Source organism: Heliangelus exortis, chromosome 9 (assembly GCF_036169615.1).
Source record: "Heliangelus exortis chromosome 9, bHelExo1.hap1, whole genome shotgun sequence".
Lineage (NCBI taxonomy): Eukaryota > Metazoa > Chordata > Aves > Apodiformes > Trochilidae > Heliangelus > Heliangelus exortis.
This window is the reverse complement of record NC_092430.1, coordinates 2,423,212-2,448,985: the sequence shown is the minus strand read 5'-3', so window position 1 is coordinate 2,448,985 and position 25,774 is coordinate 2,423,212. Positions and strand designations below refer to the sequence as shown.

General features: G+C 41.3%; 1 protein-coding gene across 3 annotated transcripts in view; it reads left to right on the top strand.

Moving 5' to 3' along the window:
- The window catches only part of LOC139799598 (glypican-5-like), a 338,529-nt gene extending 313,447 nt beyond the window's left edge, over positions 1 to 25,082 (top strand). For 2 of the 3 annotated variants that reach the window (XM_071751698.1, XM_071751697.1), the window contains one exon: positions 23,509 to 25,082. In XM_071751698.1, coding sequence (XP_071607799.1) covers positions 23,509 to 23,708 — 200 coding nt within the window. In that variant the 3' untranslated portion in view covers positions 23,709 to 25,082. The remainder of the gene's footprint in view (positions 1 to 23,508) is intronic. The other variant, XM_071751699.1, reaches the window with a different exon arrangement.
- The last annotated feature ends 692 nt before the right edge of the window (positions 25,083 to 25,774 follow it).

Sequence of the window (25,774 nt, the reverse complement as noted above, 5' to 3'; positions counted from 1 at the left end):
CTTTCAAGCAGTCTCGATGGCCATTCAGGTCACCATGCAAGGGATCAGAAGGTGCAGCCATCCATCTCCCCAGAGGACCTGTCTGGTTGCAAACCAGCAGTGACAACCAGTGCTACAAGGTGGCTCCCATCAGACAGGAGGGTGTCCCTCCCTCCCTGGAGCATGGCCTGTGTCCCTATGGGCTGTCTCCAACCTTGAAAGCCACAGAGATGCCATCTGTCCATTTATTTCCTTACCAGGAGTTAGGCATTTACACACGTGGGAGAGTGGGGGTGTAGAGTTTGCTCTTTTGGGTGGCTTCCAATAAGAGGAGAAGGTGTGGGACAAAGTCCCTGTGTGTGGAGACATCTCCATTACAGCTGTAGATGGATAACCTCATTTTTCTGAATGGCTTTTGAAATGCTGTGACAACCTGTCAGATTTCAATTAACCTGGTAGAAATTATTCATTGCAGAAATGTCCTAAAATCAGCAGAGCATCCCTAGCTGGCAGAGCATTGAAGTGCATCTCTTTGATGTTAATGGGATATAATTATTGACTTGAGGAGTTTGGTGCAGTAAGGGTTTTAATTAAAACATGCTTTCTGTAGTAATGTGGCTTGGATATAATCAAACTCTTGGACAAGTTCAGTAAAGAAATGCTTCCCTCAATATTTGTAAATATGTGGTGGAATTATCTTTGATTTTAGTGCAGATGTGACCCTTAATTTATTTTCTTGATTTCAGTATATTAACAAATCTCTGAAAATACATTTTGCAAGATTTTTCTATTTCTTCAGTTCATTTATTCAAGATTATAATTGCTTTGATGTCTTTTATAACAAAGAATCAGATTAATGAGATATTTGGTGTCTTGATGAATGTTTGCTTTCACTTAGAAAATAATTATTTCAGAGATAAGACCTTTCAGCTAGAAGGCCTACTCACATATTGTTAATATGCTGTAAAAATATTTTCCCATGTAAGATGAGGGTATTTTTAAAAAGTTATAAGGTACTAAACTCTGTATTTCCTTGATGCTTATGAAATTGCTAGAAAAGAGAGGATTTTTCTCTCACGAGGTTGTCACAGATGTTAAAGAATTCATCTTTACATCCTTCCATCTCTCTGTACAAGGAATTACCTTTAACAGAAAAGATAGAGAATTTATCCCCTATTAGTTGAGGTAATAGTCCTTTGATCAAATGCTAACACCAAAAAAAAAAAATAGAGGAAGTATCTCTCCTGTGCTGTTTCTGGTATATTTTTTTAAGGAAGAAAAGGAACACTTTTTAAATTTGTCCATAGAAACCTCTCTGTGACAGATGCTCAGGTTAAATTTCTTTCCTGTGGAAAGAATGTAGGACACTTTCAGAACTGTGGAGGCTGTCACTGTAGTATATGTGCATCTACCAGTTACAAAGTTATTTTATTCTCTCTGCAACCTTGTGAAGATGGTATATTCCTTTCCACAGTACTGGAAGTGGGCTCATCAGGAGACTGGATTTACCAGCTTGAGGTTGTGATTCTGGGAGCTACCTTTGGCTGAGCCCCAGGCTCTGTGACACTCATTTTGCCCTTCACAATCCACAAACATAAGAACAACCTCTGGGTCACTGTGAAACAGTCACTAGTGAGGCACAACCTCTCTGCTGGAGTCTTATTTAAAATGGTGACCACATCAGCTGAAATTGTTTTAACTTGATTTCACTGATGAAGGTTTAGTGAAGCAGAACAACAGATTACTGGATCACAACAGTGGGGTCCATCCAGACCACCAAACTCCCAATCTCAATATTCTCTCCTCTAGAGGGTCTGGAGGGGACTGTTCCATCAAATGTGCCTTCAGGTCTGTGACTTTTGGGGTTTTTTGATTTTGATTCTCTTAATAGTAGAGGAGAAGGTTAGGGAGTCCATTTCATGTGGGAAAATGCTTTGTTTTGCCTTGAAGTCTGACTTTCTGGGGAAGTGTTTGAGGCACAGCAGGTTTGCAGTCCTTTTGCATATGTTACATGGCCTTGGTGATGTCCAAGCTGAGTGCTGCCTTCCTTCTGTCATTTTTGTAAGCAAGTGTGTTGCACAGCATCCATTAGGAGCTCCTTCACAGTCTGGCTTTTCTCTAATTCCATCACAGCACTGAAAAACAAATTGCCCAGAGATGCTGCTCCCCAGATTTACAGAACTTCTTCTCCCATTGCCTCTGGGCCCAAAGACTTGAGAAGAGAAAGAGCAGAGTGCTCTCCTTCAGTGCAAATTCCAGTCAGTTCCCAGCAGTAATAGTAACAAGCAGGGATGGGAGGAGTGGAGCTTGTCTGCTGGACCTGCAGCCCTCTTATCTGTGTCTTCCTCAGCTCTGACTGCTCCTGGGCTCTGTGATACTGTGTAGGGTGCTGGTTGCTGCTTGGGGGTCAAGCCCAGTCAGTGCTGTGGGCGTTGTGTGCTGCTGCAGCAATCACAAATCACATCTCTTTAGTCTCTGAGGTTTGGTGACACTGTTATTTCAAATGCCAATGTGAGTTACTGTATCCCATCATATAGAAAGGTATATAAGAACTTCCAGGGAGAAAACAATTGATGTCGAGTCAAAATCCTGATCAGTTTATTTCTAATGAATGCCACTCATCCAGCCAAGTTTGCTCTAGGGGGAGATGGCAGGTTCAGGACAGAATATAATCCCTACTATCAGATAGCAATTATGAGAGCAAATACCTGTCAGTATTCATTTGGAGCAAGATGCTGAGCAGGAAATGCCACTGTGCAGGATGCTGCCCAGGGAATACAGAGAACCACAGGATCTCATAACATCTTTTCTTCGATGCCCTAAGAATGGGAGGTACTCTGCTTTATGTGTTCATTTCTAAGCCAGACCAAGAAAGAAGCATTTCAGGTGTGAATTGTATCTGACAGAGGTGAATAAGCAGGTAACAGCAGAGGTTCTAAATATGGGTGGTTTGAGGTTTTTTTGCCTGGTGGCACAATCCCATGGAAACCTGAAAGCCACCCAGGTTTGTCTGCAGGCAACCCATCATGCTAGGGCATTCTGCAGGGTTCTTGGCAGGGGTGTTAAGGTACATGTGCTTCTCTTCTCCAGTGTCCCCATTCTTTTCCTACTTGGCACCCCAGGTTATTATTTCCAGAAGGATCAAATATGATGTAGCTTTTACCTGGAGGGTTCTGAAGTTTTATTTTCCCTTTGAGCAGATATAGTGACTACATCGAGACGGGGGCGGGGGGAGAACTCCTTTCCAAAAATTCTTTTCTTTTTGAGATTCTATTAAAGGTGTAGGCTCCTCTGTGCTCTCTTTTCTGCTCATGCATAACACAAAGTGATACCCATCAGACTGCATAGAGAATGTGCTGGGTAAAAGCAAAAAATGCCTTCAGCTTTCCTCTCAATCATGTTTCTAACTTTGAGCAAGTCAGAGGCTCTTATTTCTCCTTAGATTTTTCCAGGCACCTCTCCAGTATAAATAAAAGTAAGTAATTCATATTGTGAGATACCACAAGTATCTAAGGGAAGATTTTTCCATCAAGCCTCCCTTTTGATGGAGGCATTTCAGCCCACTTTTTCCCCCTCTCCTTGGTTTGTCACTTTGTCACCTAAAGAAGTCTTCCCCTTCCCACCCACCTAGGAGGAAACAAGAAAATATTAGGGCTTGGGCATCATGTGAACGGTAAGGATTCCTTTGGAGTGGAAAAAAACACTTAACTGTTCCCTGCAGCATTCAGGCATCCAGATCCTTATCTCTGTTGTGATGCAGCCCAGCCACCCTTTGCCATGAGGTTCATTTCCTCTCTGTCTGACAGGTGAAGGCCTTGAGGCCTCTTCATCAGACCTGGCAGGGAGGAATACAGCTGCTCCTCCAGTCTGCAATCTGGGGGGGACCAAGTGCAATATGGGCACCCCCATCCCTTGCCAGGTGGACATGAGGGCAGCCTTGCCCTCCTACCAGCAAGGGTACCCTACCTGAGTATGCCAACAACCCTACACTTAGCCTCTTTTTTTGCCTCCTCCACACAGAAGGATGAGCAGCCACTCATTTAAAGTATTCAGCCTCAGTTTTGCCTTCACAGTCTTTTTTATGCCTGTTTTAGTTGCAGGTTGTGGGGTGACTGAAAGGCTTGGTTCCTGACAGGACTAACAAGTGCAGCTGCCAAATAAACCAGATCAAAGAAAACAGCAGTAATACACTGACTTACTCATTTGATTTACATTACAACAGGTTCGTAATGACCATAAATTAGTATTTTTACAAGAGGTACATAAACAAGTAAAATTGAAATGACTGCTCTGTGTTCTACTGCACATACCTAATGCTGCATTTATACATGTACAGATGAATTCCTTCCCTTTCACTAGCCAGTTACTGCCATGGAGTGCCTGTGGCTGTGCAGGATGGCAGTCCCTGCTGTAGTGCATGGATATTGGGAAGCCCATTCCATTCACTTCCAGAGAGAGGAGACTGATGAGAGGTTTGGGCTTACTCAGCTTCCCTATGGATCTTAACCACCCTTTGTCTTTTATAAGAGATGATACTTAACCTTTTTGTGCATTAATTGGAGTGGGACCATATTTGGATGCAAGACAAGTGCAAAGTTCTATTTTACATAGAAATAGACCACTTCAGGTTTCATTTTTGCCAGGACCCTGTGCACTAGCAGAGCTCCCTACACACACACTGCCCATCCCAGGGAAAGGGTGAGCTCTGTTGGTACAGAGGTGTTGTTGTGACTTAGTATCAGGCTGTATCCTACCTGTCAGGGAACCTTTGCTGTTCTCTTTAGCCCAAAAATATTTGGGGTAAGCAGGAAAAAACAGCATTTTGTTTGGGGAGTCGATCGGGATGTGCAGAAAAGCAGAAATGTCAGAACAAAAAGCAAATTGCTTAAAGATATTTGAGGAAAGAATCCTCATTTACCTTCCAGAAACTTGGGGGTGGTGAGTGGTTTATGTCCTCAGTATCTCTCCTGGAAAGTATCTGTGATTTTATGCATGAGAAAAGCAAAACAGCTGAGATGTGCAGAGACTGAGAGAGAAGCAAAGCCAAAGGTTGACAGCTAGACTGGGTCTGTGCCACGCGTGGCAACAGAAGAATCCCTTTCTGCCTGGTTTGGCTGTAAAAACATCAGCACTGTCACCATCCCAGTTTTGCTGCAATTAAACCACCCCCTTCATCTCTGAGCACAAGGAGATCTTCTGTCATCTACAGTTCTTCCTTTATCTGATACAATACCACCAAGATCTCTTACTTGGAGGCTCAGGTGTGCTTCTGGCCCTGTCAAGTGTGTGACATCAAATGAATATTACAGCTGCTCTAAGCACATAGCCCTTTGGAGTGTATTACCTCTGAATCTCCCCATTCTCTCTGTCATAGAGTCTGGTCCAGAATTATTAACATGTGACAAATGGTTATGGATGGTTTCCATTTCATTGTGATATTTACAACCAGGTCTAACCCACCCTTTACTGTACCAGTGTGCCTGCTGCCTGCCACTGAGCTGGCTCTTGATTTATATTGACTTGAAAGGAGAAATTTCATAGCTCAGTATAGGCCCAGGCAAAACCAAATAAATGAGTATCAGTAAATATGGGAACAGGGGAAAAATATGAAGACAGCAGTAAGATTAGACATGTACCAAATGGCTTTAAAATGTTAATTGCATTGTATACTTGGTCAAGCATAAAGTTATTTCTACATAGTCACTCAGTATGTTTCAGGAATAATAATCCAACAATGTAGCAGGTGGTCCAAAAAGCAAGCTACTGCCTATCTCAGCTCTTGCAAACAAGGTTTGGTGCATTTCTCTGCATGATGATTCTCCAGATTCTGAGGCATATTGTGTCCTTGGTAGCTTCATTTTTAGTGGCAGGTTGGGTGGCTTTGTGACTTCTTATAGAAGCTAAGAATTTCTGAATCAAATAGCTGTTTTTAATAAGCCTGCCAAGTGTTTCAGTATTGGAAAACCTCAACACCAGAGAGGAGCACACAAATATATTGATCTCATCAGACCTCCCCTGTAACCTGTACCACACTGGGTTTGAAACTTCTAAGAGACTGCATAGTTTGTGAAGGCTGTTCCATCTTTGATTGCTCCATGTCTGTTTGCTGACAGCTTCCCCTATTATAGTACTGTTTCAGATATTTCCAACTTTTAATTTACTGCACAGAACAAGAGCAGAAGCACTGTTGTGTGCTTGTAGCATCCTGTGTGTTTTGGTTTTTTTTTAGAACCATAAGATCATTCTCTATTTTCTATTTTTGATGTCCAACCTGTTCTTAGCAAGATCAAGCATTTGCCTATACTCTAGATAAATCCAGTATATGATTGGTCATGCTTCTAATATTCCTGCTTTTCAGTAATCCAAGAGCCCCAGTGTTTGATCCAGATACTATTGTGCTTGGAGCTGTACAAACAGAACAAAGACAATCCCTCATCAAACACTGTGGGCTAAGAACCAAGAGCTACACGTGAGCTAAAAGCTTGAAACCCAGCCTATCATTACTTACCCAGTTTGATTTTGATTTGGAGCCATGGTAAACTACCTTTTAGGAAATGCTTGAGCTTAGAATTAAATTATCTCTAGCTGCATCAGTTTCTGGACTGAAGGATAAAACCACACTGCTGACTCTGAAGGTAATTACAGGTTTCTTCCATGGCCATCCCCAAGATCACTCAGGCCTCTTCATGTCTCTGTTATTTCACCTGAATAATACTTTGCAGGAGTGCTGCCACACTTCTGTTTCCTAACATCTGTTAGGACTCCGGAAGGAAAGAGTTTAGAAATGTTAAAAGTTACTTCTTCCACTGATTTTTTTATGGAATTACTGTCAAGACAGTAATGGTTTGATTTAGGGACTCCCAGGGTCCCTTTTCACCTGCTTTAGGGGCTTAAAATATATGGCAGCTCCTGAAATGGGTTTCCATCTGCCCAGCTCTCTTCCTCTTCTCTTTCACACGTGCATTCTAGTGGTGAGTAACTGTATTCATTTCAACTTATGTCATCTTGATCTTTCTTCAGGCCAGACTGAAACACTTCTGCTCAGAACGAGTAGTACCAAATTCCATAAAAAGTCTCATTGATTTCAGAAGGGCTTTCACTGATATCTTGCACTATTCATTGTTAAGTAAGGGAAGAAATACCAGTCTGTCTTTGTGCAGTGAGAGCAACAGAAACTGGAGGGTGGAGAGTGGGAATTCCAGAGACAAGGAGACCTTTCATTTAAAAAAGATGCAAAGAAAACATGCTTCATCTGAATGTCTTAACTCTAAAGAAAAGCTTTCACTGGCAAATGATAGAATGTCATATAGAGGCTGGCATCTATAGTAAAGCAGAATTTAGAAAGCTCATTCCAAATAAGAATTTAAGTTACTTGGCTGCTGTATCATAAATTTTACCCAAACACTGAGAATTCAACTGAAGTATGACTTTAGCCACTAAAGAATTCCAGGATTTAAGGGATATATAGTGTTTCTAGAAGTGAGGCTGGGGCTGGTTTGGGTTTTGTTGCAGTCATTTTTCTGTCCTGCTTTACAGTCAGCTCTCTTACAAGTTATGTAATGTACTAGCAGTACAGCTTTAGAGCTGTTGAAACCCTGTGTTTTTAATTTTGTGGGCTTAAGGGCTAAATAAGGGCACAGTAACACCTGAGTCAAAAGTATTTCATACCCATCACTGTTTGTATATCTTGCCAGTCTATCTGCTGCCTTTCTGTCTCCCTGCCTGGGCTCTGGTTTTGTGCTCCCCCATCCAGCTGGCACTGCAAAGCACAGAGCACTGAGCTGCCTGCATTATGCAGTGCTCAGGGGGTGGTTTCTATCTTGCTACCCAAACCAAGAGGAAGCATTTAAAGGGTGAAGTGGGGTAAAAATTATTCAGACCTGCTTCACCATTGCCTTGACCTTCAGGTAGTCATTGAGAGCACTGCAAGGCCAGATATGATTCTCCTTGTACTGCCAGTGGGAAGCAGTGTCTTACATCAAGTTGGCAGATGTGGGAAAGGGCTGCATGTGCAGTGTGCTTTCCAGCTCAAGAGCCAAACATTTTTTAAAATAAAAATGAATCTCAGTGTGCCACGCTGCTTCAGACCAAAAAGGTTATACTGGGAAGCTGCAGAAGCAGCTGTACCTTTCCTTCCCATTCTGATGCCACCTTGACATGGGCTTTCATAATCTCTTTTCATAATTTCCCCTCTCCAGACACAAAGAGCAGAAACGTTGCTGTTCACACCTGTTGCTGAGTGTGCATAATGATCTGTGCCTTCATGCTCTGGCAGCTGTGATGTGCGTACCATGTCCCTGGTGGTGACAGGATGGTTTCTCCCCAGTATGCACCAAGAAAAGCTGTCCCAGATGATAACCTTGCCAAAACAAATCGGGTTTGGTCACCTCTGTATCAGCTGCCCTGTTAGATGATAGGGTAGAAGGCTACTTAGAAGTATTTCTGGGCACAGTCTACCTGGCTTCCTGCTCCCTGCTTTTTTCTTTGGGATGCATTTCAAGGTCCTGATTTTAGTGGGAGTTATAGATGCTCATTTTTTCTGAAAACCAGACAACTTGCTAAGACACGCCCTTGGAAAACCATTTGTCTGATGTTTGCAATTACCTGCTTCCTATTATTTCTACTGTAGAGCAGTGAAGAAAGGAAGTGGATGAAAGTTCAACAATAAAACTCTCATGCATGCTTTATTATTTCCATGGCTGTCACACCTGGAATCCACAATTAAAGCAGTCATATTTGTCATTTGTGGGGGCTTTCCTTTGCAATATGTAAGCAAAAAGATGGTAATGAATTTTTAACAGGCTACCTCTGCCTAATCAGCTTTCACTTTGTAGCAAACAGTCTCATAAAAGAGAAGAACTAAAGCAGTGGTAATTTTCAGATGGCCACATAAACCAGACTTCTGGTCATGTTTCTGATTTTTCTGTCTTGAGATTTTCCTGGATAGCAGGTAAAACAGAGAATAGTCTTCCAATACAAACCCTGAGCTTAATTGGTCCCTTTATGATTGTAAGTCAGGCTCAACTTTCAGTAATACCAAATTCAGCCCAGTTACAATTAATTTTTCCCTAGCACAAGACATTATTAATAATATTGGAAACAAACCTCAAGTGTTCTATATTTTCTCTGTAATGGAAAAAAACCAAAGCACCTGAGGGTTCCTAGCTGCTACAGGTTTCTGCCATTTGAACTAGCAGAGGTCCATAATGCATATTCTTATTCAGAAAGTGATTTTTTTTTTCTCTCTAGTTAGCAGATTATAGAGCAGGGCTCAATTTTATTTAATTAGAATGAATTGGGGGAGAGGGAATTTCTTGAGAACAACCAGGAAGTAAAAAATAAATAAAAATCAGAGTTCTGGTTTTCAGGAAATCAGCAGTTGATGGGGTTGTGAGGTCTTAAGGCTATCACCTCTCTCTCTCAGGTTCCAAGTGTACAGGATAAGGTGTTCAGAAAATAAAAGCCTGGTAGCAGAGCCTCCAAATGTCACACACTCGAGGTGCCAGTGACACCCAGCACATCCAGCCACACGCCCAGCTTATCCTTCACTGAGGAGTTCAGGAGCTGGACCTTTCAAGTCCTGCTCTTTGGCATTTTCCCAGATTACTGAGGCTTTGAAAAGCAGGATTGTTCTGAAAGGAGGCTGGCAGTTCCAAGCAGCCATTTGCAATGGTATTGCACATCCTGTAATCCATGACCACGTGTGTGCTCACATCACAGACACTGCTCTTTTCACTAGCTGAGCGCCTGGAAAGGATGCCAGAGAATTAGGAGGAACTGGCCAGCCTTCAAGATTTCTTCACAAGGACTTCTTAATCAACTCCCATGCCTCTGTACTCTCATGGCTGTGTGTCTGGTAATTTGCTGTACTTTATGTACACTCTGTTCATCATACAGATTGGCTTTTTACTTTCTGCAGTGATTCCTCTCACTTTGCCAACACCTTGCCATTTGCAGCTTCAATGCCTATTGATAGCAATTCATCAGCAATAGCTGCCAATGTGTATTTGCAAGATGTTCATCCCCAGTTTTTATAGTGAGTTACAAATTTAGCCACAGACTGATTGAACAGTTCATTTCATTTGCTTTCACATGGAATAGATTCATCAAAATGCATAGATCTTTGGAAGATTGAAAACAGAGATGAAGAAGCTTCTCTAGTGTGTATTTGTGCTCCAAGCCAGAGTCAGCTCTACCAAAATCATTCCTGTGTGCCTAGTCTGGTTTTTAATGCCTTAAAGGAGAGAATTTTTACAGTTTCCCACACCTAGCTGCCTGCACAGCCCTAGTGCTAGTCCACATCCCAGCACCAACATGCACTCCTTAACATTTCCTTCTACCATGGGTAATGCTTTACTCCCTAGACTGAGCCACAGCAAGCTGAGCACTGATCTTGTCAGTGAAGCCAAAGAAGAGAAGGCTTCTAATATGTCAGGCTTTGTGTGTCTGTGTCACTGTGGCTCAGTCATCAGTGGGTACATGGTTTTCTTAGCCTCCCTTCCCCTGGCAGTGAGCCCTCCTTGTGGCCCTTCACATCCCTGCCAGTTTCCATGGAAATGGAGGTTTTGCTCTCTTGGTTTTCTCCCCATCCCACCACTTTCCTGTCTGGATGAAAAGGGGAGTTATGTCTGGGCACCTCTACTCCTGCCTGCCTATACACTGCTACATGCTGTTTCATTAGTTTCTAAAAATGATTTCTTAAAATGATTTCTGTTTTTCAGATGCTCTAACAAATGCTCAGTTTTAAACAAAACCTATTAGCAGCAACATCCCTGAGTACCTGGTTAGTAGTAGGAAATTCCAAAGTGAGTTTCAGGCAGTTTTTCCAGCTCAGTTTCAAACTCACCTTGGTGTAAGGATTCTATTCATAAGTTCAGCAATTTACTTCTACTTTTTTAATGGAAATGGAGGAAATGGAGGGGGCTGGGCAGGGGAAGAGCTCGAGCAGCAGCCCGTGTCCAAGGGACTTTTTTCTCTCAAGAGATGATACTACAGTAATCCTTACACAAACAAGGATTTGGATTTTACCAGAAAAGTATGTTGAGAGCTGTAGTAGAGTAGCATAAAGTTGCATAACCACTGTCATTCCACAGTTTTTCATTTACTACCAATGGCAGAACTGAACTGCCTTTTGATATTCAGGGAGGTTCAACAGCTTGTTGCACAGAGAGAGAGATGAGTGTCTCTCCTCCTGCCTTTTCTTCTCCCATGCCATAGCTGGAAGTACATTCTCTGGGTGATGCTAGCTCTAATCTCACACTATCTTCTGCTTTATGGAGTAGCCATGTCAGAACTTATGGGTTCTTACAGCTTGGTGGTCTGTCACAGGAGGATCTCCATTTCCTGTTACAGCGGCCTGTCCTGACTTGTTTAAGTTGTAAATTGTCTTCCAAACTCCTTGTTTTTCATAGAAACTGGTTCCTGGCTCAGCAGTGATTAGAAAGACTTCACCTTGCACTGTCTCTGCCAGTCTGGGAAACTGTTGCCTCTGCTTTGTAACACTCCAGTCTTAACCAACTTTGCTCTGCAACTCTTCTCTATCCTTAAATTAGGTATTTTCTCCACAGCTAGCTCAGTATGCAGCCCTTCTCCATCAGCTGGATCCAATTACATGATCCTCACATGCTATCTCTGAATAAATGGCCTTTGAAGTTTAAAAGTAGAAAGATGCCCTTGGTAAGCCACTTTGATTCCATTGCTTCAAATAGGAAGAACACTGTTGAGGTATAAAGGTTAATTTCACCCATCTCAGCTCAAGCTAAACAAGAATGTCCAACAGATGCTGAGTTTTCTACGCCTGAAAAAACCCAGTTTCTCCAAATTCTTCACCCAAGCAAATACTCTGATGTTTTTTCTAGCAAAGGGTAAGTTATCTGGCCTAGATTTTTGTAAGATCTTAGATGTCAGGAATGAGCCTACTAAGATTGATCCAAGATGATTAGTATGCTCTAAAGAAAAAAATAAACAAATCTAATTGCTTGATTTAATTCCTGAGTGGTAGCCCAGCCTTCCCGGTGAGTACAAAGCACCCTGAGGAATTGGCCTATACCTGTTTCAGGCTTGCAGCCTGAGTTCATATTCAAACCCCAAATCCTCTTTGTCTATGGTGCTTACATTTTGGCTTTGACTCAGGTCCAAGGTTGCAGAGATTGAGAACCAGGACTCAAACCCTCACCCTGACAGAAGGATGAGCCACATGGCTCCATGCAGACGTTTAGGTGTTTGGCATGAATCAATTGACATAGAAAGTCTTAATTAAAAGGAAAACCCTTCATAATCCTAAGTGAACAAGTGCATATGTGCACTCCAGATCAGATCTTTTGGAGCACTGCTACAGTAGAAAATTGAATGGTCTCTTAGAGCCTGTGGTGTTAATGATATATGGGCTTAAAGAATGTCATGACACAGTAGACTTTTACAGCAAAAATCTATCATACCAGATTAAATCTGCAAGCAAAGTAAGGCTTACTAGGCCTAGACATCCACAGGCTGTAGTTTAGCAGTCCCCAAGTGCAGGTTCATGTCAGAGATGTTAATTGTCTCCAAACACCAGGCAAGTAATCGGTATTTTCAAGAGTCTCTAAGTGTGCATTTACATAATTTATGTTTTATGAAGTCCACTGATGTATATTTGCATAATAAACCACAGTGGTGCCAAAAGATCCATTGCAGAACACGGTGTCAGCTCCCATGAGCTCCTAACAGGATTTTCCCTTTATTTGAGCTCTTATGGCAGAAAGAAATTGGCAGTAACTGATAAATCTCAAAGACTGAGTGCCTGTCAAAGCTTCTTTGTCTGGGTAGAAACACACAGAAATCAAGCCACATGCTCAGTCAGCTATGGGGGGTTCTGCATATGTCCATGTCTGTGCATAGGAACAAGCAGAGATGCTCCTTCATGTATTCATTCAAGTTCACTCAGTTCCCTGAATTGGAGTTCCCCATCACTCTCCACTCACAGCATCACCCTACTGATTCCATGCTCCCCAACTTTTTCCTCCTTACTAACCAATACATTTTCATATTCCCACCCTCAGCCCCTTGGCATGGAGAAGGGTTTTGGGAACCACACTGACTTTCTCACTAGTCTTAACCTGGGCAGTCAAGTTTAAGCACATCAATGCAGAGAGAAGCCAGTTGAAAGTTTCAAGTGTGTGACTTTTCAGTGCAGTGTTTGTCACTCATAAAATGGTGTTTTAATCATTCTCATGATGGAGTTAATACCTCAAGGGGTTCCTATCCAATGTGTGGGCTAGGGGCAGATGTGTTTTTTCCACATGGCTAAGTAGGAGAATCCTGGCCAATGTAAAGTTTTTTAGCAGGCTTGTTACCCTGGAAAGGGGGAAGATTTACAGCTCTCAGCCTATTCCATACCACAGCGTGAGCAGCCTGGCTAAATTCAGTCCTGCTGGTTCTGGTGTAGATGTCTCCCATGAAAACTGAAGGAGCAGTTCACACCCTTCCAGAACAGACCTGGGGAATGGAGTCATTGCCAGCTCTGAGCAGGAATTTCCTTCCTTTAGTTTGCTCCACAGCCTGAACACTGACTGAGCTTAGACTGCTGCATATGCTAACGGATAGTGCTTCAATTTGTAAGACATTGTATAAGAAAACTTTATTTTTTACCCCTGGTCATATAACTGCTTTCCATTTGTGTTGCTTTGGATGTTTGTCATCCTGCTGAATGTGATAAGGGTTCATCACTTTCACTGCATGCTATTAATAAGAGAATGCTTTTAAGCCATGTGGTATTTTCACATGAAACATGCTCTTCTTGCTACAGGTATTCAGTGATGGCTCTAATCATCCTCTCTGTCAACTGTCAGCTGTGATAGAGCTGGGGTTCTGGTTGGCTGGATAAACCCAGCAATGTGAAATAGAGGATATGCATGCTGAATAGGTGCCAAGCTAGAGCAGGAGAAAAGACTTAAGTCAAACCTCCCATACCAGCACTGAAGCAAGCCTAATGCCATGATGTTTTCCATTATTGCTCGTGATATTAAATCTAAAATGATGAATCCAGTGTAATATCTTGCCACAGTTACTTTTGATTTCAGTTCTGACTGAAATTAAGTACTGGAAAGATTCAATAAACAAATGTTTTCTACTGATGGATCTAAGGATCAGAACTATCCTTTGGTATTATAATGAATCCTTTTTGTCATCTAAATTAAGGACATCAGATAATATGTGGATTGAACTAATTGCAATGTTTATACTATAATTAAACCTCAATTATTATTATGTACTATTAGAACATCTTTAAAAGATTTTTCATATAAGGGTCTGTCTGTGCTCAAAAACTGACAGAAACACAGGAAACATTTTAAATCCTCACTGCCACGATTGGGATCTGATGACTTCAAAATCTTGCAGCAGGAATCGTATCTGCCCAAGTTTCTTAGTGACCAATGGGAATAACTGGAAGAATTTGACAGGCTTTTAAAGAATGAGGAATGATGAGAGGAGCATGTTTGCAGGGTGAAAAAAACCTTTCAGAAATCCTTTAAAGATAGATGTGATTGTTCTTTTGTTTCTTCCATGCTGGGATTTGATGCTGCTATGTGGTTATTATATTCAGGGATTTAGTCTGGCTGCTTCAAATACCTGTGTTGAACACACCCTGCCTCATCAAGGCAGCTGGGAGGTACAAGTCACAAAGCTCTTTGGTGGGAGGGGAGCTCTTCAGTGGCTTATTTTCTCCTTTCCAATCCTTACAGATAGGACACCTGCTTTTGCTAACTCCCAGAGAGCAGTCCTTGTTCCTGTCCATTTGCTGGTGTCTCCTTATGGACATCTGAAGAGACCTCAGCTCAGTGGAATTAAGTAGTCTCTTTGTCTCCTCTCTTTTTGCTGAAATCCTTTTACTTCAGTTGAGTAGTTTTGGGCCAGGGCAGCCAGTTCTGCTCTCAGGGTAGAGCCAGGTAGAGCAGGTATGAATGTCACAGAGCCTGCCCCTTGTCATGCCCCTAGGGCTGGAAAACAGCTGAACAGGAGCTCTGAGGATCTTACTGGTGCAAAAATGCTCAACTCTGGCAGCTAACTTGTCACAAACTTGCTTCTGCATTGGCATTGCTGGAGCACAAGTTGTAGTATACTCAAACTTGACCTTCTTCTCAAGCTATGTTATTGTCTTATGGCAAAGAGAAACTAAATGGTGCTTATGTATGACCTATGATGGTTTTTTCAGCTTAGAGAGGTACTGCTTTTTAGTTTCAGGCTTCACAGCCTAACTTTAAGCAGGTGGGTAAATAGTATTTATTGTGGTGGTACAATCCCTGCTTAAAGTTAAGCAGATGAAGTTCACATCCTTGCTGTAAACTGAAGTTACATTGCTGCTAGCATAAGATCATATCTGGACTTTCTGAAAAATGGAGCTTTGTCTGTTCAGGGCTGCAGAGCTAAATTAAAATCCTGGTTACAAATGTCAATTGCAAATACAGTTAAATGTTTATGAAAGGGCTGGATATTTGTAACATGTAAATTTTCAAGTCAGAAAAGGTGCAATTTCCCCTTAAAGGAAAGAGTGCCAGCAACACAGATGCTTTTTCTTCTTGAGAAATTAAGGAGTGTCTGGGGGAGAGGAGCTGGGATGGCTTGAAATGTTTTTGTACTCCTTTCCAAAATAAGTTTATAGTTTCCCCATATACAATTTAATTAAGCCTTCGATTTGACCTTTGTATTGAGCAATAAAAGTTAACTGGGAAAGATGTGGGTAGAATGAGAGCACAAACAAAGCATGCCCCATGTCAGCTAGTGTGAGAACTGTTTCTGTAACCAAAACTAATGAGATCATCAGGACAAAAGCAGCGGCCAAAGCATTTTCAATTATTACTAATATTTTTCTTCCTAGAGCCAGTTTATATTTTTCTTAATTACAGCTTTGAGCTGTGGCATGATATTTAGCAGATGCCTTCAGCACTTGGCGTGCTGATCACTTGCACACTCCAGACTGGCAGGGGCACCTAATCTTTGAAGTCTAGAGCACACATTCATCTTTAACCATAAAGGTCAATCCTGCATTCCTTGCATCCCCCCAAACTCCCATTAAGTTTAATAGGAGTTTTGAGCACGTGAGGCACGCGCTATCAGGATCGCTCTCAGTCTGCTGGATATTGCCAGTCAGGCACGTACAGAATTTCTAAACTTAACTAATTAATTTCACCACACGGTGATGGCAGAAGGCTGTCACAGAGCTTTTGAGTTGTTCCTTTCATTACAAGAAAGTTACAACAAAAGTTCAACAGATTTACTGGGAACATCATGTTTTACAGATACTTCCATGCTGTGTTTCAGGATATCATGTCAGCTGTGCTGCAGTATGTATGAGGTATCTGGCAAACTAAACAAGCAACCACAACCATGTGCCTAAACCTAGACTGAAAACAGATGTTTCCAGGAAATGTAAAAGATGTTTGGCGTGTTTTAAGCTTACACTTTTCAGCTTCTCTGCATTTGAGCAAGTCCTGTATTAATATGAGCAAAATGACAAAACCTTTTCTTGCAAACGACTGACTGATTAATGGAACCATTCCTGAATCACACAAGGGTTGTTAGGCAAGGCTGTTTCTTCCCAAGGAAAAGATAGATGGGTCTGTCCTGACATTTACCATGGCAGGAGCTGAGGCAGTTATACATGTAGGTTTACTTTTTAATAAAAAATAAAACTAATACAGTTTTCTTGTGGCTCCTGAAAACCATGCAGGGTTTGCTACGGCAGCTGTATCTCAAAAGCCAAAGAAATACAGTGACAGGTTCCTTACAGCAGTATCACTGAGATAATGTCTTGTTTTGTCTATGTATGCATTGCATTCCAATGCAGAGAGCCAAAAGATTGTTTGGGAATGGGGGAAGCAGTTGCCATTTAATTCAGGCCTGTCTTCAGGCACCTGACATCTCAAATTGTCTCACAGTTGTCTCTCACTTTTCTTTGTTGCATTTTTTTCTGTGTTGCACTGGGCTTTTTTATAACAGTAGTTCCTGAAAGTTCCAGCTAATGTTATTTCTTGAGAATGCACATGATTCCTCTCAGACTGGAGAATTTACATCCAGAATGAACAGAATGTGTCAGAAATAAAGTAAGTAGTTCTCTCTCTGACCTACAAAGAGAAATGATCTGCCAAAGATCACACAGAATTTAATGCAGAATTGAAAACTGGACATAGATAATCCTAGTCCCAAGTCATGATTTGTCCTCCCAACTTCTCCTCAGTCACGCAGTCTTTAAAAAGAGAAATGGCACCAAGATGGAACACATTGTTTTAATTCCTATTATCTTGTCCCGTGAGTCTTCTGGAGAGACTGGCCTGAACCTAACACAACTCATTAGTTAAGTGAGGAGGGTGACCTTTTTGGTTGTAGCTCCTGTAGTTCTTCCCTTTTCTGCTTAAAGACTTTTTCCTCCAAAGGCCAAGTTTCAAGTTTCCATGAGAATTTGCATGGGGAAAGGCTTATGTGACACCATATTCTCAGCCTGAAGGAGAAAGGGGTAGAACAGTAGATATGTGGGAGGCTGCAGAGCTGTTAATTACTCCCTTCTCTCATTCCAAAAGGGATATATTGCACCTGCCTTTTACTGGATAGAATTATATAGTGGACAATGACAGACTCCAGAATTTGGAGAATTGCATCACGAGTTTATCACATGGTGGGAGTTCTCGCATCCCATTTCCACATCATTCCTTCTTCCCATTTGTGTCTTCCAGCTGTAGCTGGAAATAATTAGTGCTGGCCCTAATGCCAGGAGAATGGATTATTTGGAAAATGTTGTTACATTTTATGGCGACAGCATTGTTTTGCAATTTCAGAGCTCCTGCCTTTGAATATGTAAAACTAATTTCAGCTTTTGCTACCAGAGGTAATAAAAAGCTAATAATAATAACACTGCAGCATCTACTGTAATTTAAGAGGCTGTTCCACCAAGTTGCACCTAGCTTTAATTTTCTTATGAAGCTGTCTGCCAAAACCAAGCCTGTGATCAAACTGAAATTTATCAAGCAACTGAGCTACAGCATGGAAAGCAAATACAGGTACTGACCAGTTCACTCTGGACTTGCATTAGGAGCATCATTACAGCCATGATGAGGCATTCCAGACCAGCAATTTGCTGTCGTAGATGCTGCCATTCTGTCTTTCAAAGCACAGGCTTTGCATGAAAGTCTCATAAGAAATGGACAGGTCTGACTTCATGTAATTAATGTGGGAAAGGAGAAATAAACAACTGCTGCTGCTTTCCCCTTCCCCTGCCCAACCAGCTGGGTTGAAAGTTCTCCCTAGCAGCTCATGGTATAAAACTGATAGAAACACATTCAGAATGTCCACTTGATTGTGGCCATGGTGGAGTGATGAGCATCCATTCCCTGCTGTTAGTGCCCTGCTTCATTAGAAACTGGGCTGCTATAATTAACATTACAGAACTAGTCTGGCAAATCTCTCTTGTTTTGTCTTTATTCAGAGTTCCCTCACAGGGGTTGTGCATTTGTCTGGTGTGATGAGCAATAGCCTGGGACATGTGCAAGCACCATGGCTGTTGGTTCATCTCAAGTGTACAGCCTGCAGAACAGAACATCTCCTCCCCAAGCCCGTGCATCTCAGTGCTTGCACTGGTGCACAAAGCAGAGTCTCCTGGTGGCCCTCCCTCCCTGCTCAGCTCTGAGAGGTGAAGGGCAACAAGGGCTGGATCTGGAAGGTCCAGCAGTTTTCCCCAAAGCTAACCCAGCTTCCCCCAGCATGAGAGCAGCCCAAATGCCCTTCTTTTCCTGCTTTTTTCCTTTCTCTTCCTCTTTGTTGGCAGCAGCATCTGCCAACAGTGTGGAGACATGTGTGGGGCATGATTCAGACAAGAGGGATTCAGTGGCACAGGAAAATCTTTGCAGGAAAAGATTGTATCATGCTGATCTTTTGCAACCACAGAGAAAGGACTGAGCTCAAGTCGGTCAAGAGACAGATAAAAGTGTAAATGGGATTCTCTTAAGTAGGTGAACTTATTCATTCCTTGGCAGGACAACAGGAAACCTCAACAGGCATTAGAGAGCAATAACATGCAAGTACACCAGTAAATACTGCAGCTCTGGTAACCTTACCAGGAGCAGACTGCAAATCATTTAGGCCAGGGAGGGGGAACTAACAGCTGGGCTCTCAATATAGCTTGAACTTGTGTCAGATAACCTGCTAATAATCTGAAAACAAAATCACTTTTTCCCCCCCTGTATTATTATTGGCTAACATAAGGTGTGCTTCTCTGGACATGAGCCAGCAACATGCCCCTGAAGCCCAGAAAGCCAACTGTATCCCTGACTGCATCCAAAAAAGTGTGGCTGGTTCTCCCTCTCTGCTCTTGTGAGACCTCACCTGGAGTATGGGGGTTCCCAACAGACATAAAGCTGTTGGACAGAGAGATCAGAGAGGGCTGGAGCCCTATGCAGACAGGCTGAGAGAGCTGGGGTTGTTCAGCCTGGAGAAAAGAGGGCTCTAGGGAGTCCTTATTGAAGCTTTCAGTACTCACAGGTGACCCATGAGAAAGATGGGGACAGACTTTTTAGCAGGGCCTGTAGCAACAGGAGACCGGGTAATGGTTTTAAAATAAAAGTTTTAAAACTTGTTATAAGGAAGGAGTTTTTTTATAATGAAGGTGATGAAACACTGGCACAGCTTGCCCAGAGAGGCTATAGAAGCCCCATCCCTGGAAACATCAGGCAGGACAGGGCTTTAAGCAGCCTGGTGTAGCTGGTGATGTACCTGATTGCTGCAGGGGTGTTGGACTGGATGACCTTTAAAGGCCTCTGCCAACCCAATCCATTTTATGATTCTGTGATTTAATGTGTGACTCAACAAGTGTGTTTGAAAGGCACACTCAGCCCTCACTACAGAGGAGGTTTCCTGACCCTAGATGAGATGGTGGTAACAGTTTTGCCTCTCCCTTTTATTCTAGCTAGACTCTCTGAGGAACAGTATTGATCCATCTAAGTATTTATGAGAAGTTCAGTGCCATCTGAGCTACCAGGCAGCAGTCTGTGGTTAGATCTTTGAGATGAAGATAATCCCAAATGCTCTAAACATTGAGGTCAAGTAATTTTCATTATGTGCATTGTTTATCTTGTCAAGATGTGAATTTAACAGCCGTTAACAAGGATAAAAGTTCAGCTAAAGAAGTGGACTCAATCCTGGAGACTAACTGAGCTGTTTTCTGCACTCACAGTAATCATGGGGCCTAGAGGGACTCTGAGCCACCTTCACTGACCCTGACAGACCTCATCCTGGGCAGGAGTCCCAAAAGGCTGCCCTGGCAGTCAGCTGCCTTCACTATACTCCTTTTGGCAGGGTTTGAAGATTCACACTGGGAGCTCGCTTAGGGAACAGCACAGTAGCTACAGCAGTGGCTGTATCACCATCATGATGCAGGGATAAATAAATAAATGTGGGATTCCATTCATATGGCAGTGTCCAAAAGGCCATCACGTGTGTTAGCCTGAGGTTAGCTGAAGCCTCCAAAGATTTAAAGGTTTAAACCTCTCCATTTCTGGAAAAGAGAAAGGGACTGATGATGGAAAGAAAGTTTCTAGCGATGGTGAAAGCTTTTAATTGGGAACCCTCAAGCCTTTAAAATACAGAAGGTAAAGAATAGAGCAAACCAAAGCTGTGGGGTTGGTGGTTGGCTGGTTTTAGGAAGTCATACTCTGGGGGACTTGGTTCATGGGCACTGAATATCTGGGGTTTGCTTTGTTGAGACTGGACTTTCATTCCTGTGCTTGTCTTCACCCTGACATTTTATTTTTTTTTTGCACACTCACTAGTTTTTTTCCCTTTTGCATGTCAGTAGTAGACTTAACGTAAATATCTCATGACTCTGAGAGAAAGATTTAAAAGGAAAAACTCATTTTACTTAAGAGTCGCTCAGCCAAAACCCTGGAATGAGTAAAACTGACAAAACTGGAATAACACATGAAATCTTTATACTGCTAAAATTTGTGCATTAAAAATAAATATAGAATTGAAAAAGATCTTGAGCTGAATTAGGACTAGGGCTGTTTTTATTTATTTTTAAGAAGAAAGAAACCATAGCATTTTAAATAAAATGCCATTTTTGCATAATTAAATCCCAAATTAGAATTGGCCATGATTAACATCAGAAGATCTCTGCTGTAAAGACAGAGAATTCAGAATGTGGTCCTTGGCCTGGAAAGGATAAAAGCAGAATTTTCTAATGTATTAACACTTGCCATGTAGTGCACTGAGCAGTCACCAAGAGGAAAGCTTTTAAAAACCAACAGCTTCTCTGATAGCATTAAATCTTACCTTAGATTTTTAGTTAAGTCAATATTAAGAAAACAAACTAATTAATATATTTCAGTCAGCCCGATTTATAGAGGCCAATCAAGTTACAATGCTGAACATGGCCAACTGAAAGAAGGGAATAGATTTACCTGAGTGAGGTCTTAATTTAATCCAGTGGCCCAAGAGAGCTGAAGTCAGCAGGCTGGGATGATATAAGAGGCAGCAGAGAAACAGGACCTTTACTGGAGTGGGAAAGGAGAATGACAGTGATGGAAAGGAGTCGAGGCAGTGTCAGAACACACCTATTTCCATGATTTATTCTTAATTTACTTTAATGACAGTCTGAAGGTTGTCCATTTTTCTTTAAGTGTCCTCAGAATACTGATATTTTCTAAACACTTAGAGCTTGCTTTTTCTCTCTCCTTTCTGTTAGCTCCACCTCAAGCTGGAACTGAAAGAGGAGCTCCATCTACATTTTGCCACAAAGAATTTTTAAGTGCAGTAGCTGACTACCCTTTTCTCACTGTATATTTTGCCAGCCAGACTCTTTTCTAGAGTCACCCTTTACTCAGGTTTAGGAATCGCAGGTTCTTCTGGAATTAATGTTGATAGTATGATAAAATGGAGAAATTAATTGCATTTCTTTTACAGTTTATACTGGCCAAAGAACGTGTGCTTTCCCAGTGCAATAGCTCATTTTTATTATCAAGTTTATTGATGGTTCTTCAAAACTACTGACTTGCAGATTTCTGGAATGTTTTCCATCTTTCCAGTTTCTGCCAGGAACTTGCTTCAGTGATTCAGAATTTTTATTTTAAGATTAGTCTTAATCTGCATTACAAATCTATGCCTTTTGCTTTCTTGTGTATGTGCAGTGCATTCATTAGTATCACCAGTCCCTTAAGCTTGGTCCTGAATAGTTACTGATAATTTACAAATTTTTCCAAATAGGAATGTGGTTTTGCCATGCATTTGGGTATGCTTTTACAGAGTGACTAAAATCATCATCCCAGCATCAGATTAAATTGTGATTTATTTATTTATTACTTCCTCAGTGCCAATGAGCTAGTGTAAAGGCAATATGATCTAACACTTGCATACAGCTTGGAACTATCAAGATAACTGGAAACCCTTACCTATCATTTTCTCATTTTAAAAAAATCCATGGTTTTGCAGTAAAGGACTACTACTGCTTTCTTAGGAATCCAGTCCTTTATTTAAAAGATGCACCAAAGTGCCCCAAAATGCATCTAGAGAAAGAAAAAAATCCCCAGTGAGGTTTTTCCATATGTTAAAAAGAAAAGATCCTTGTACTCCTTTAGTAAAAACAATGAAACAACTCTTGAAGCACGTTCTGTTGGTAGCCACATTTTTTGCCCATGTTGATGAATGAGGCACCTTTCTATTTCCATGGGTCAGCAATCTTTCTTGCCAAGTTGCCTGGCTATATTGAGGGTTATATGTCACTTCAAAGTTAAGGGTAGTGGCAAAGGGAGCTGGGGGTGTTGAGGCTGGAGAAGAGGAGGCTCAGGGGAGACCTCATCACTCTCTACAAGTCCCTGAAAGGAGGTTGGAGCCAGGGGGGGGTTGGGCTCTTTTCCCAGGCAACTCTCAGCAAGACAAGAGGGCACAAGAGGTCTCAAGTTGTGCCAGGGGAGGTTTAGGTTGGACATGAGAAAGAATTTCTTTCTGGAGAGGGTGATCAGGCATTGGAATGGGCTGCCCAGGGAAGGGGTGGATTCTCCATCCCTGGAGATATTTCAAAAGAGCCTGGATGTGGCACTCAGTGCCATGGGCTGGGAACCACGGGGGGAGTGGATCAAGGGTTGGACTTGATGAGCTCTGAGGTCCCTTCCAACCCAGCCCATTCTGTGATTCTATGAAAGCAAAAAGAAGCCAGGAAGTTGAGTGCTGCATGAAGTCAGTTATGTTCTCCAGTTTCCTCCTGCAGCAACTCAGCAACTTGATGGGTGTTTCACTGGGGCATGTTACAAAAACACTCATTCCTAACATTGTGTTTTAAAGCATGAAGGTGAAACTGAAGGTACTTTTTGTGAGAGAAAACCAGGTTGAGCCTACAAGTAGACAAGCAGAGCAGGGTTGGCAGAGAAGACTTGTTGAGCAAACAGTGGGTGCTGAGGATTCAATGGTGAACTGACACTAACACAAGTGCAACATCTTTCCACAACAGACAGAACTTAAAACCACTATTTAAAAGCTCCGTGACTAATCTTGCATTTACTTTCATGTTTTCAGATATTCTCAAGGACAAGAAAACCCATCCAGAAAACAGAAACGAACCAAAACCAACTGTGAAAAAGATTGACACCACAACCACAAGCACTGTCAAGTCATCCTCTAAACACAGTGTAACTGGAAATGGGAGCAATCCAGTCCCAAGTTCCTCATTTGTTATTGTAACAGCACTGGCAGTTCTGTGGCACTGCCCACTGTAGCTGCATTGCTTTGCAGTCACTATGCAAGCATTGCTGTCATTTATACCCACAGCCTTACCCAACTGAAAATAAATTTAAATGGCTCTCTAGTTTATGTGGTATGTTAAAATAAATATTAAACAATATGCTGGAGATGGCAGATAGCAAGTGTCATCACTTGCAGTGTCTGATGACAGCCTTTGACAAGGCCCACCCAAGATCCAGAGGGAATGATGACAAGGTTCTGAGTAGCTTAAGTTATGGGGTAGAAAGAATTGAAAACACAAAAATTGTGTATGTGTGTGTTATTGTTTTCCTCAATTTCATTCACTGGAATCTGACTGGCTCATTTATTTGATTTTTCTGATAAGTTTTATGAGTGGTCAGTCTTCAAATGCAAGCCAATAGACACTTTATTTTTGTAGTGAACAGCTAACTATGTCTGCAGTTGTAAAACCATGTTACAGTCAAGCACTCTACCAGCTTGATGAAATTCCTAAGTGGTCAAGAAGATTAAAGCATGTTTGAAACTTATTTTCACTCTTACTGTTTAGATTGTAGGAAGCAACATAAAAGCATATGGTGTGTCTAATATATCAGTATGGTTGCCTTAACTATGGAAAAAATTAGAAACACTTTGTTTACTGAGGGAAATCTATAGTGAGTTTGCCCCAGAAAATGCCATGACCAGATGCTTAAGCATATGCTCAAGGCTTATTGGATGAATGTCCAGCAATGGGAAACACAAATAAACAAAATAATGTTTTATCCAGTTGAATGAAGCTCTCTACAGAGAAAAAACAAAAGATAAATCTGTTCAAACTTAACTTTGCCTATGTGATATTAAAGAGAAACCGACTTAAATTTTCCACAAAGGTCCCAAGATACAAATTTTTGTGAACTCCCACTAGGCACTAACTAGATTTTGTGCATTGTGGATCTCTGAAATGAACTCTGTCTCATAAAATGTGTATTATTTAATTGCATTTACTGTTCAAATTTTTGTATCATGGTAGGTGTAAATGTAAAGCATTCTAAAATCTAGAACTCTGTTATTCATCATCTTGATTGCTACCCTAGAAAATGTCAAAAGATGCATTATATTACAATGCTATTTCTTTTTTAATGTGTTTTAACTTTTCAGATAAAAATTACTATACTAACTTCTCATGGGCTAAGAGTTAATGTGCATTTTCCAAAAACTGTTTACAGGGCCACTGAATATATATACACAAACACAACTGTATGAATACAGTGATTAATATGATAAATATAGGAAACATTAGATTGTTATATTTACTACATTTCATAACTATTACAACAGTTTAATGGCCATTTTCATGTTGTAGACTATTATTATGTACAGTTTTATAAGATTCAATGTAAAACATTTGCCTTTGTTTTTTGTAAAGCGTATCCTTTGATACTTCAGAGTTTCACAGCCAGTGACCTAACTCAAAAGAGGAATTCCATACATAATTCAGCTTCAGGTGTTTTATCAGCAACTTGATTATCAAAGACAGCCTGGCTCAGAGAAGGTCCCACGTGCCATGCTCCTGGATGTCATTATACAGAAAGTGGCAGTAATACAGAACAAGCATAAAATGAGTGAACAAAGACTCAGCAGTGTGTTCTCAACATGTCTGATTAGCTTTTCAGAGGTGGGGCTTGAGTTTTGTTTTTAATTTGGGCTCTTAAATCGTATTTACAAACATAAAGGTATATTTGGAACCACTGACACACCCAGCTGCAAAGGAAGAGCCTCTAAAGTGGGGGCAGAAAAGTTTTCTAAAAGGTAATTCAATTTGAATGTTGAAATGAGGTGAAAAAATGAAAAAGATATTTATTTTAATAGGTAATATTTTATATTTGAATTCTGATTTTTTAAAAAATAGTAAGGAAATGTGTATCACTATGATATCCCTTTCCAGTCATATCAGTGAAAATCAGTTTTCCCAAAAGGCTTTTTTATGGGTTTTGGGAGTGTCACCAGTCTCACCTTAGCTAAAAATGTCACTTCTTGTATTAATTTTCACTACCCTTTGGAAAAGTGCACTTTCACCAGAGATGTGCAAGTCATGATCTGT